A 13784-nucleotide genomic window follows, 5' to 3' on the forward strand; every position below is an offset into this window, starting at 1 on the left:
AATGTGTCACAAATCTAAACATGATTTATTCTAATAAAGAACTGGCATTGTGAAAAGTAGGAGTAAGTCTGTATGGGCAATTATAGGGAAAACAGTTGACTAAGTCAGAGTGTACTAGTTTGGGGGATCATTCTGCAGCATTAACACCAGACTCACCAGCCCCTGGTATTCCTTCTGCCCCATGGGCTGCTTCTTCTTTGTCACTTTGTTGTCTTTTACAAATAGGTGTTCCTCAGGGCTCTGTCTCCTTTCTCCCATCTCTTCACTTTCCACACCTTCCTTATGTGAGCTCATCCGTCCCCATGGCTTTAAATGACTCCTATCTACTGATAACCCCAAAACTTAGCAGCAGCCCTGACTTCTTCTCTAGGCTTCAAACTCTCTCTTTTTTTTTTTTATAACTCTATGAAATGCATACAATGACTCCTCCCATTTTATTTATTTATTTATTTATTTATTTATGGCTGTGTTGGGTCTTCGTCTCTGTGCGAGGGCTTTCTCTAGTTGTGGCAAGCGGGAGCCACTCTTCATCGCGGTGCGCGGGCCTCTCACTATCGCGGCCTCTCTTGTTGCGGAGCACAGGCTCCAGACGCGCAGGCTCAGTAATTGTGACTCACGGGCCCAGCTGCTCCGCGGCATGTGGGATCCTCCCAGACCAGGGCTCGAACCCGTGTCCCCTGCATTGGCAGGCAGATTCTCAACCACTGCACCACCAAGGAAGCCCCAAACTCTCTTTTAAAACTGCTTTGTGACATCTCCATGTGGATGTCTGATATCTCAAAATTCATATGCTCAACGTAGAGCTTTTACCCACCAAACCTGCTCCCATCACAGTGTTTCCCATCTCAGCAAATGGCACCAATGTCTACCCTGTTGCTCAACTGGAAAACTAGAAGTCATTCTTGATTTCCTATTCCCTCAGCTCTGACATTTACTCCTTCCCCAAACATAGCCCATTCATCTCGAAAATAATCTTCAAATGTGTTTACTTCTGTCCAGTTCCATCACTGGCTCCCTGGTCCAGCCATCCTTGTCTTGCCCTTGGTCTTCTGTGGCAGTCTTACTTCCCTCCAGTACAGTCTCCAAATGCCAGTGAGAATGATCTTCTGAAAATGTTCATCTGATCATGTCCCACCCCTGCAGAAGACTACCAGTGACTTCCCAAGGCATATAAAATAAAATCCCAGCACTAAAAAGTGTGCTGTTTAGAGTCCTGTGGGATCCACAGGTGGGAAGACTGGGTGGAGATCATGGCATTTTATTCTATTCTTCCTTGAGGTGAATTTTGACATAGGTAAAGACTTCCTAGGTTTTAGGAGGGACATGTGGTACACACTCTGGGGAGTTTGTTTCCAGTTTTGAGTTATTGTTCCAGTCTGGTTGCTGCTGTAGGTTTTAGGAATGCTGGCTTGGGAAAATAGCCAAGTCAGTTGGCTTTTTTCCTTTTCTCCAATTGACCTACGTGGTTTGATGATCAATTTTATTCAAAATTTCTTTACAAAATAAGGATGACTTCCATGGGCCTATGGCATATGCTACCGCTCAGCTGTTGTGTTGTGTTTTGTGTTTTTTTTCCCAGAGGATTTCAACAAGCTGTGCTCTGTCCCTATTGTAATTCCCGAGAGGCCAGGATATCCTTCCCCACCCCTTGGCCCCATTCCTCCAGTTCACGCTGTTCCTCCTGGCTTTCCTCCTGGACCTCAAATTACAGTCCCTCGACCGCCAGTGGAGTATCCATATCCATCTCGGGAACCACCAAGTAAGAGCTCAAAAGTCATCTAATTACGGTTCTTGCATTAATCAGGTTAACTTTTTTTTTTTTTTTAATCTAAGATCTTTGCTTCCACTCTTTTTATTTTTTTAAATTTATTTTTATTTTTGGCTGTGTTGGGTCTTCGTCTCTGTGCGAGGGCTTTGTCTAATTGTGGCAAGTGGGGGCCACTCTTCATCGCGGTGCGCGGGCCTCTCACTATCGTGGCCTCTCTTGTTGCGGAGCACAGGCTCCAGACGCGCAGGCTCAGTAGTTGTGGCTCACGGGCCCAATTGCTCCGCGGCATGTGGGATCCTCCCAGACCAGGGCCCGAACCCGCGTCCCCTGCATTGGCAGGCAGACTCTCAACCACTGCACCACCAGGGAAGCCCCAGGGTAACTTTTTTGTTGTTGTTTATGCTGTTTAAGTCATTAAGTAAGTTTAACCAATCCTCAAATATTTCATTTACAGAGTGTAGTATATAAGTTTCTCAACTGGCCTGTTGCATAAAGGAAAATGGGCAGTTTCATATTCTCCAGAGATTAATGTCCTTTTGCTATTGACGTTGTGGGAGAAATTTAAATCTGATTCACAGGATCAATCCATAGAGGAGGCATAAGATGACTCTTTGGGTTATATATCATGCAAAGCAGTTTTGCAAATAGTTAAATACCAGTAACTCGCTGCCTTTGTGGTTTCCCTACGCTCGAGGCCTGAGAGTGAGGCGGAGGGAGGGGTGGGGAGAAGCGGGCAGAGGAGGAGGCTACAGCGAGGCCGCGGTACCTGGCAGCGTGCGCCACGGTGCACACGTGCCGTCTGTAGGCGAGAGTGGAAACATGCTCTGTTGACGCCAGGCGACCTTTGCCCAGAGTGTCCTCCTTCCTTTACGATTCAGCATCTTGCCCATTATTACTGGCTTCAGTGCTGGTGGAAGATGCCCTAGTTAGACATGACTTTAATGGGGGTTTCATGTTATTCCTTCAGGGGTGCTGCCAGTCAACGTCACTGATTACTGCCAGCTGTTTCGCTATCTCTGTCAAAATGGACGCTGCATCCCGACTCCTGGGAGCTACCGGTGTGAGTGCAACAAAGGATTCCAGCTGGACCTCCGTGGGGAGTGCATTGGTACGTGATAGACCACTAGCTTGGCACCAGGACGCTACTGCATTGCTGTTCCATGACTGTATAGGTTTTCTATGGCTGCTATAACAAATTGTCTCAAACTTAGTGGCTTAAAACAGCACAGATTTATTATCTTATGTTTCTATGGGTTAGAAGTCCGACACAGGTCTTTCTGGGCTAAAATCAAGGTGTCGGCAGGGCTGTGTTCCTTTCCGAGGCTCTTGGAGAGAATCCATTTCTTTGCCTTTTCCGGCATCTAGAAGCCGTCTGTATTCCTTGGCTGAGGGCCTGTTTCTTCATCTTCAAAGTCAGCAGTGTAGCATCTTCAAATCTCTAACTCTCTGGTTCTCTCTTTGCATTCCTTCTAACACGTTTAAGGATCTTTGTGATTACATTGGGCCCATCTGTATATAATCCAGGAGGGATGGATTCCGCTGATTAGCAACTTAATTCCCCTTGCCATGTAGCATATTCGCAGGTTCTGGGGGTTAGGACATGAACGTATTGTGGGGGGGGCATTATTATGCCTACTACAGTGACTTTTAACTTTCATTGTAAAACACATTCAAGGCATTGCTGGTAACTCTAACTTAAGCCATCCTATCGAAGCCTGACCATTAAAATAAAGCATTAGAAGTATCCCCAAATTATGAAACTTTGCATGGTTTACTAATTTGAATGGATAACTTACCAACTATCTCTAGTTAGCAAGGAACTGAAGCAAGGAACTTTAAGTTGTTGATAAGGCAGTTAAGCTAGTGAAGGAAGGAAATGTAACACAAGGATAAATTGTTGGATTGGATAAGAACACCCAGTTGCCATCTAATTTTTAAAAAATAAACTGCTCTCTTAGGTCTATTATAAATCCCAATTCCAATTATGAATCAGGCAGAAATAAGTAGTTCTTGGTTTCTCATGCTATATAGTTTCCTGGTGATATGAAAGCCCCTTCGAGTAGCATGTTAGGAGAGAGTCCTTCAATCCTGAGAGGTCATCCAGAGCTGGGTAGGAAAGGCAAAGGGAACGTCTAGCTCAGGGTTGTGAGATCAGACTTGCATCTGCCACAAGAAGCATGTGACTTTGGACAAGTGGGTTACCTTCCATAAGCTTTAGCTTCCTCATCTTCACAAACAGAGGAATAAAAACCAGTTTACCGGTAAGTATACTGATAGCTCTAAATGAGTGTAAAACTAGTGGGAGCCTGTCTAGGGGCGGGGTGGAGGTGGTAGCAGCCTTGATGGTAGGTGAGAATTGCCCTTTAAACAACAACAGCTTCAAGGTTTGTTGTAATATTCTTAGTGGAACTCAGAAAGGAATGCTTAGATATGGTTAGGCCTTCTTTTCATTGAAAAATTGAGCTTCAAGAGACACTCAGAATTCTGTCCAGAAGCCACTTCTGAAATATTTGTCTGTTTGATTCCCTTATGTCAGACCCAAGGAAGAGAAAATGTTTATTGGCTTGGAGTGTTGAGTTGCTACGTATTTGGCATTTTTCTCTGAAAAATGACACAGGAAAATAATACATTCTAACTGCTCAACCAGTTAAAGTGGCTGGTGACACCGTTATTGTAGTGGAAAGAAAAAAGATCTTTTCATTATGCTATTTATTTCTTAAAAGGAAAGTGTTTTAGCATGTAAAGGAAACCAGTAAAATGGTCTTAGAGTTAGGAGTTACTGCGATCTAATGTCTTACTAAGATATACTGTGTTTTGCAGATGTTGATGAATGTGAGAAAAACCCTTGTGCTGGTGGCGAGTGTATTAATACCCAGGGCTCCTACACCTGTCAGTGCCGACCTGGCTATCAGAGCACACTCACCCGGACAGAGTGCCGAGGTACGTATGGTCCTAGCTTGGCACGTCGGACATGTATGCTAAGTAAGGAGTTGGCTTTGAAGGAATTCCATAGAGTCTGAATAACCCTTGCCAGGAGAGGCTAATACGCTCCCATTGCTTTTTTGCACTTAATTCCAGAAATGGTTACTCTGAAGGATAGCATCATAAAATCTGGCAAACATTCAAGTTATTTTAAAAGATGTTTCTGGTGCCTGTGGGAATATCTTTTTTTCACTTCCTTTTTTTTTTTTTTTTTTTTTTTGCCTCATCACTATATTGTCTTAACTTTTAATCCGAGAGCTAGGGAATGGGGTTGTCCTTTGTTGACACAGAAACTGAGAAAAGTTTCAGGTGAAATTTTACGCAATTAATTGCTTCATGGAAAGGCCTGAAGGATAAGAAGTGCCTGTAAGTTCTTGCTGCTTATTTCGTGTAGTCAGCGGCAGCCAGTTAGAAATGCAGCATCTCAGGCCCCACTTGAGACCTGCTGAATCAAAATCAGCATTTTAACAAGATCTTCCAGGGACCCTTACGCATGTTAAAGTTTGAGAAGCACTGCTGTAAAGTTGCCTCACAAAAATTTCCCTTCAGATTTGTTTATTAATTGACTTATTAAGCCACCCAATATACCTCTTATTGGATGACTTTGATATACTGAGTTTCTGAGATAGAAATAATTAAGATATGCGCCCCACCTCAGGGGACTATATCTATACAGATATAGTCCCTCAGGGGACTATGTCTATATATATCTATATCTCTATAAGTTGGGTGCAGAATGATCTGTTATCATTGATCAGTAAAGCCAGATAAAAGCAACAGAACTCTGTTAAAATTAAATACAAGGAAAGATAGGGAGGTTTGTATCACTTTAAAAATTTGTCAGCCATTAATGAGTTAATTTTATTTGCCTCTTTTAGCAAAAGTTCTTCATATTAGTTGAAGGCATACAGATGTTTTTATTTTTTATTAGTGACTGTTTTCAAAATCTTTGAATTTAGTTCTGACTTAGGGATTTCTTGCCATCAGTGTATTTTAGTATTCTGCTTATAAATGGCAATTTTGAGCAGAAAAACCTGGAGCACCGCATTTCAATCTGTTAATATTTCTATTAATGGCCTACTTACTGAATTACAAATATAGTTTGAATTTTTAACTGAGTTTAGAACCTTCTTTATAACTATTGTTTTAAATAATCAGCACGTACAAACAGTATACGAGGCATTTTGCAATCGTGGAAGATAAACCGAAACCGGTGTTTCAGAAGACAGCACTACTAAATAAGCAAATAGGAGACATTCTTGAGAGCATTCAGCTGGGGCAAGGGCCAATCGGTGTAGATGCATGTTATTGTCATCACTCTGAGACTTAGTTTATTAGAGACTGAAGATTACCTAAAAGCCTCAAGCACTGTCTTCTTTAAGAGCTAGTGCTAAGTTTAGCCCAAGCACAAGAAGTTGGTAACGCGATCACATTTGGGGGTAGATGAAAGTTGCCACAGAATGGTCAGAAAGGCTGTATACTTAGCTGAGAAGGACACGAGGAACTGAACAGAGGGGACAGAAGAAACATACAGAAACACGGTAGAGACTTTGAATGACAAGCTTTTCATTTATTTTTGTAAGGCAGCAGGAGCCCGATGGCATTTTCACATTAGTGAGGAGAGAAAAAGCTGAACTCTTTATCCTGTTTATGTTATCCTTGGGCCTCCATAGATTATAGAATCCTAAAAAAAAACAAAAAAAGTAGATTATAAAATCTTAAAAAAAAAAAAAAAGTCTGCTGAAGAATATGTGGCTTTTACTATTTTTTGGAGTGTGGAGCAGGTCAGATTTTAGTAAGGATTAAGAAATAAATGAGAGAGAAAAAGATTGTAGGTTGTTGGCACAAAGATCAGACAGAAGAAAAGCCCAGACTGCCTCAGCTAGTCCAATGACTCGTGTGGAAACCACTGCTGGATCTGCCCAGAAAGAAAGTGCGTCTGAGGGTCAACCACAAGACACCGTGCAGACACAGGGTAGACAGAATAACCAGTATGCCATGAATGCACATTCTTGTCGTCCAAAGGATGTTTAGGGCCCTTATACCCAGGCACATGGCCTCAACTCTGCATGGGTGGGTCTGCTCCCATCCAACTCCGCTCAGTGCCCTGGCCTCTTATCTCCTGGGGAATAAGCCCTGGCAAAGGTTGTACGCTCTGTAGACGAGGTGGTTTGTGTTCATCCTTTCTGATGTTCATCCAGGCATGTAGCCTAGAAACTGAGGGGAATAGATAATCCAGGGTAACTCGTTGCCCACTTTAGGTGAATTACTAATCTTTAAATGAGAGATCAGATGCAGGTTATTTGAGCTATTGTCATTTTTAACACTTCCATATCATGCTCTGTTGTTTACTTTGGCATATAATACTAAACATGAAAGAAAAAAGGGGAAATGTCCCCATAGTACCAATATTTTGTTTGGTAGATAGAATACTCATAAAGTTATAAAAGAGACTGAGAATATATAAACAAATAAAACTGTATTTGGACCAGAGCTGCCATAAGGAAGGTAGACATTTCAGAGTCAAATGATTGACGGTTTTCAGATGGAATTAGGTTTCTAAATTGTTTTTTTTTTTTAAATGTCATTTCTGTTTAACTGTTCTGATACAGCTAACATCAGATCTGCCTTTTTGATCATGTCTTAAAAGACACCAGCCAAAGTTCGTTGTAAATAATGATATATACTGGCTCATTGAATTACCTAGGAAAATGGTGAAAAAGAACCTATTTTGTTTACAGAACTGAGATTTAGGGAGTCTTATTAGAAAGTAAAGTTAAATTGAATGCTGTTATGTTGGCATTTTTTTCTTTCATATGTCTTTCAAACTTTTATTAGTAACCCTAAATTTTATATTATTTAATACTGAGTTTATGTTGAAGAATATTATTTAGTAACCAAAACCCAAGACTAAGATCATGAGTTTAGAGACGGTGAGAGGAAGAAATAAAATAACTGAAAATCCCCTAAATAAAGCTATTTCTTCCTTTTTGACTTCGATTTTAGACATTGATGAATGTTTACAGAATGGCCGTATCTGCAATAACGGACGTTGCATCAACACAGATGGCAGTTTCCATTGTGTGTGTAACGCAGGATTTCATGTTACGCGTGATGGGAAGAACTGTGAAGGTAATATAGTGTAATAATAATTACAGTATAATCATGTCATTCCCCTATTCCATTGCAGTTTCAGTATCAAAAGCCTTTAACAAGACCAAGTCAAGCATTGAGCGAAAGGTCAAAGTATCAAATATATATTCACCGATTGTTATCTGGGAGGATGCCTAACTTTCAACAGTATTAGTTCCTTTAATTCACATTTGTGTGAGTCAAATAACATTGTAAGTATAGGAGCAGAGCTTACTATTTAAATATTCCTGGTGATGAAACTTTTGTAGCATAAATCATTACTTCCAAATTTTATACAATCAGAATTTGTACATTAAAAAAAATAGGACACACCTAATCTCGTATACTCTTCAGTCACTTATAATCCTTTTGTTTAAAGTGTCTATGTAGTAATGAAATATTACTAATGAGTATCTGAACATGTAAAATTTGAGAGAAATGTTGACGAGAGTCAGCCCTTTATATTGCCTCTTGAATTAATCACCTCTCTTTGAATTGGGCTGTTTCATTTTGTCTTTTCCCTGGCCTTTTTTCCCCTAAATTGAAAATGTGACAATTATTGATGAGTTTCCACTTCTTAGACCTTTAGCAAAAAATGAAGAATGCTCCTTATCATCTTTCCCAATGTCTTCGGGAAAGATCCCAAGAATCTATTCATACATTAAAGGAATTTCAAAATTGTTCTTAGAAACATTTTTGGCAGAATATTATCTCAGTGATTCAATTCAAAGACTTAATGCCAAAATTCTCAGTTGGGATAGAGTCTTGTTTAAAAAAGAAAAATCATAAATTACTTCGGTCTGACTAAAGCCTGTAAGTGAAAACACACTGTGTCTAGAAGAGCAAGTGCCTCCTAAGACAGCTGTAATATTAAATAAAATAGCATACTGATGAATTGAAAGAAATATCTGTATGCTCAAGGGATCCTAAAGGTTAGCTGTCATGGCTATACTTTATAGTCAACTCTTGCATTTTAAAAATACATTTTTCCTACCCCTATTTAAAATTGCTTCAAACTACAAGCAGTTCTCTGGTTTCTACTTTTTAAAGAATCAAGAAGTAGCCTCAATACATTTCACATTTCATCATTCTTAGTTTCGATTTTGTTTTTATTTTCAGTATATTAGAAGTAATGTGGATCTGTAAATATAACCATCAGGCTGTTAACACACCTTTCAGTTTGTAAACTGCTGTTCCTAAAAAGAGCCTTGGTAGCTTTTATTGAGTTAAATTTCATATATATATTTATATGAAAATATATATTTATATGAAATTTCATAGATATATATTATATGAGTCTAATACATATACATGTGTATATATATATACACATATACATGCGTATATATATATATTACATATATACGTATATGCTTGTGTAAGTATATATATGTCTATATATACACACATGTCCTAAAATAAATTTAGCCCTATAGTTTGCATGCACATGTCAAAAATTGAGAACTTGAGATACATATTTCATATGGCCACTCTTCTCTTTGTAAGCTATAATTTGGATGAAACTTAACCTTAGACAATAATAACAAAAAGTAAAGAAATGTGACGAAACAGAATTATATTGATCCAGATTGGCTTCCTTTGTAAGCTTACTCATCTAGCCATAAGAAAATATATCTTTTGTATTTTTCAGATATGGATGAATGCAGCATAAGGAATATGTGCCTTAATGGGATGTGTATCAATGAAGATGGCAGTTTTAAATGTATTTGCAAACCTGGATTTCAGCTGGCATCAGATGGGCGTTATTGTAAAGGTTTGTGCTATAAAACTCTAAATCATATTCTTCACCCGTTTTTTTCTCCTCTCTACATTGCTTAGAGCTACCACCTTTCCTCATTGATTCTCCCTATTTAAAGTACCCCTAAATCTGGATTAAGAAACCTGACTGGAACTCCTTCTTAAGTCCAGCCATCCAGAGAGCTACGATTTATGCCCAGAAGGCTGTTCTTACTTCAGAAGGGATGTTTGGTGTCTTCTCAAAGGAGCCTGGTAGGCTTCATAGCAAATGAATGGGAAGCTGAACTACCATTTGGACTACCAACAGCTGTGAGCATCTTTTTAGATAAGCTGAGTTCTGCCTCTTCCTTACAGTTGAGGAATAATGACAGTTGGCTTCTTGATGACTGTCATTTGCCACCTCTTACATCTTCACCTGGACAAAATATTGTAGACTCTTATTGCGGTGATCTCTTATTCATAATTTCCTCCAGATACCTTAAGGAACAGAATTTATTTAAGCTTTATCAAGTCACAGAAGCAAAAAAGGGAAACAGGATTAAGCAGAAGAAATAAAGGAACCAGGAGCCATTATTTAGCTTTGTAACTTTTGAAGTAATCTTATTGCTCCAAGTAGTGAAGCAAAATGAAGATTTTTATTTGTGCTGTTGAAAATTGGGGTCCTGAGAAGAGTTATCAGGAGATAACTGGAGTTATCAGGAGAAGAAGTTAAATTTGTGCTTAGTGTCTCTGCCTAATGCAGTCAAGGATGAGTAATTATTGCCCTTGTGTCCAAGATCTGAGCTGCAACCAGACTTCTCAAGGAATCTCATACTCAAAATAGATCCAGGGAATCTGCTAAAATAGACACTCAAAACCATAGTTTCAGATGTAGAAGGTAGAGAGAGCATCAGGCTATTCAAGATGGAGAAGGCAAGAAAAAGTCCTATGGTGCCTCTTCTCTGGGTGCCCTTGTATTAAGTCCTTGTAGTAAGTCTTCAGCATGATGTGTATTTTCTCTAGGCTTAAAAGAGCTTCCAGCCCTTGGTTGTTTACCTACATTCTCTATGACCTTCACATCAATAGCTCTTAATATCGTGGAAATCTGCCTTCACAGCAAGAGAAAGTTGTTGTTGTTGTTATTTTTTTCAAATTTGAAGTAGGAAATTGGTTTCCGTGCTTTTGAGCTATGTGTTGGGAGGAACTTATAGTTGGGGAGACAAGATTAATGCATGGAAATATTAAGACAGCATACAACAAAGCACCAAACTGTGCAGATTAAGTGCTGTACCAGTGAAAAAGAAAGGGGAAGGGAATGATTGCCGGAATATTTGGGACTAGGCTTCCAAACAAAATAACAGAAGGAAATGTGAAAGTCCCTTTGTGAACAGAACTTTTCTGAGAACATACACTCCTCTCTCTTACCTATGCACAGAGGATGCTAAGATTCACTTTCAGTACCTATAGGCTGCCAGTGACCCAGGCCATAGACTCTTAAGAGTGGCCAATAGATAATGCTGTTGTAACTATTTCAGAAGATATTATGACCTCATAGGTGAAGCTCGGTTTTGCAACTGTTTGCAATCAGTGAACTAGTATCTTATTGATAAATGGATTGTTCCAGTCATTTGAAAGTGCCTGATGATTAAAAGTCTGCTCTGACTTTTAACATTCTGGCTTAAGAATCAGAGCTAGAGAGAAAGAGAGGGGGAAAATGCTCCATATTCTTACCTGTGTCATCTTTATTCTGATGTATAGAGAAGGTGGAATACACACACCTGTAGTAAGAATAAAGGAAGAAAAAAGAAAAAAATTTCTTGTATGCTGAATTTCTTTTCCATCATTTTTCTCTTGATATCAAGGGATAAGATTTTCTCTTAGTGTGAGCATTTGGTTTTTGGGTTTTTTTAAAATTTATCTTAATTGATTAATTTATTTATTTTCGGCTGTGTTGGGTCTTCGTTGCTGTGCGAGGGCTTTCTCTAGTTGTGGCAAGCGGGGGCCACTCTTCATTGCGGTGCGTGGGCCTCTCACTATCGCGGCCTCTCCCGTTGCGGAGCACAGGCTCCAGACACGCAGGCTCAGTAGTTGTGGCTCACGGGCCCAGTTGCTCCGCGGCATGTGGGATCTTCCCAGACCAGGGCTCAAACCCACGTCCCCTGCATTGGCAGGCAGATTCTTAACCACTGCGCCACCAGGGAAGCCCTTGAGCATTTGGTTCTGATCCCACAAAGATGTGACTGTTCAAAGCTGAATGAACAATGCTAAATCGCTACAGGTAACTAATCTGATGAACAGCCTGGTCTCCATGATCACTCTCTGAAGGTGGAGGCCACTCACTTTGAACAAGGCCCTCTGGATCTATGTTCCATCCCTGTCCCCAGTAAAAAACCTTTGGATTACGTTTCAGGCTGTAGTCACCACTGTTTCACTGTAGATCTCAATTTGAACAAAAAGGTGACCTGAATAACTGAACCAGTTTGAGTTCACGTATTCAAATATAACTGCTGTTTTAAAATACAATCTGTACACTGAATCTTGGACCATCTGAATATATTTTGTGCCAAATAACACAAGCTATGTAAAACGCAGAGGTGTTTCAGTCTCAATTTGCCTTTTTAAGGTCAGAAGAAAGGAAATATTCACCTACACCAGTTGTATATTATAAAAGGAGTTGTAATAAAACGACTTGTTTCTAAGTGTTATATGTTTTCCAAAACACAGTTTTGGTACCATTTCTATTTCCATGTTGGAAATAGAACATGTTTGGTACCATGTTCGGGGGGAAAAATATCTGCTATTATTAGTATGTGCCCAATAAAATCTTTTACCAGACCTCCCTAAGGATACACATACGATACTATAAAATATTCGTAATGCTTAAGAGAGATTTTTCTTTGCTGGGTTCCAATTGATTACAGTGCTGTTGTTGGCTAGGAATCGTCATCAAAATCATCTATATTCATTTTCTGTTCCTTTTTTACAGTGTTCCATCCAGGCTTTAGTTCTGTTGTCTCCTCATGCCATTCTAATTTTCCCAGAGAGTTAAGGCGTGAGTGATACTGGAATGGACACCAGTCTGGGTGTTGGATGCCAAAAGGAGAAGCTTCCTGCCCAGGCCAAAGATGTAGTTTATTATCAAGCTAGATTTCTGACAGTCCTGGAAAAACTGCCATGTGAAACATTACACAAGACCCTTTGTCTTTTAGCTGTCACTTTCCTTCTTCTTCCAATTCTGTTTTTGCCTTTGTGATTCTTACTTTGGATAAAAAAAAAAAAAAATCTCAGGAGAATGTTATTGAAATAGCTTTCTATGGAAAAGAAATAAACTCAGACAGTTTATCTCTCTCAATTTTTGTTCCTGTTCTCTCAAAGGAAAATGAAATGCATCTCACTGAGCTTTTATTGTTGACGCTGCATATTATTGTAAATCTTCCCCATTTTCAAGTCTTAGAACTGTAAATATGTTATGGCTTTAGATAAAGTCACTTTATTTATTTATTTTTTCTCTTTTTTTTTAAACACCTTTATTGGAGTATAATTTCTTTACAATGTTGTGTGAAGTCGCTTTATTTTTAATAAGTGCTTTTCCCCACCACAGATATTAACGAGTGTGAAACACCTGGGATCTGCATGAATGGGCGCTGTGTCAACACTGATGGCTCCTACCGATGTGAATGCTTTCCTGGACTGGCCGTGGGTCTGGATGGACGCGTGTGTGTTGGTAAGGTTGAAGCCATAACTAGATGTACGATAGAGATCCACCCTCTGTCAGTCAATAAAATCCGCCAATAATAAATGCACTTGACTGTAGCAGATATGATACAATTAATATTTGTGGGGGCAACAAACCAACAGGGTCAGTTCTTTTCTTGTATGACATGGATATTAGCTTAAGGGATAGAAAGGTGGGCTGAGATAAATGAAAACCAAGGGAATCCCCACCTCTCCTTCTCCCTTGTCTTTCCTAATCGCCTAGCTGTCCTCAATTTTCTCCAACCCTCCTTTGTTGATAATGGTCTTTGAAATTGACCTGTATATGCCCATTATCTCAAGGTGAACATTTTATTTTCATCTAGGGAATTAAATGTCCCAAGGGAGGTATAGAATGCAAAGGAGGATATGGATAAGTAAGAAACTTATATGATAATAGTTTTATGTGGCT

General features: G+C 39.5%; 1 protein-coding gene across 2 annotated transcripts in view; it reads left to right on the forward strand.

The window, feature by feature from the left end:
- The window catches only part of FBN1 (fibrillin 1), a 252546-nt gene that overhangs the window by 132899 nt on the left and 105863 nt on the right, over positions 1 to 13784 (forward strand). For both annotated transcript variants that reach the window (XM_059913339.1, XM_059913338.1), the window contains exons 11-16: positions 1580 to 1759; positions 2736 to 2876; positions 4589 to 4708; positions 7757 to 7882; positions 9534 to 9656; positions 13221 to 13343. In XM_059913339.1, coding sequence (XP_059769322.1) covers positions 1580 to 1759; positions 2736 to 2876; positions 4589 to 4708; positions 7757 to 7882; positions 9534 to 9656; positions 13221 to 13343 — 813 coding nt within the window. The remainder of the gene's footprint in view (positions 1 to 1579; positions 1760 to 2735; positions 2877 to 4588; positions 4709 to 7756; positions 7883 to 9533; positions 9657 to 13220; positions 13344 to 13784) is intronic.

The sequence above is a fragment of the Balaenoptera ricei genome, chromosome 2, assembly GCF_028023285.1.
Source record: "Balaenoptera ricei isolate mBalRic1 chromosome 2, mBalRic1.hap2, whole genome shotgun sequence".
Taxonomy (NCBI): Eukaryota; Metazoa; Chordata; class Mammalia; order Artiodactyla; family Balaenopteridae; genus Balaenoptera; species Balaenoptera ricei.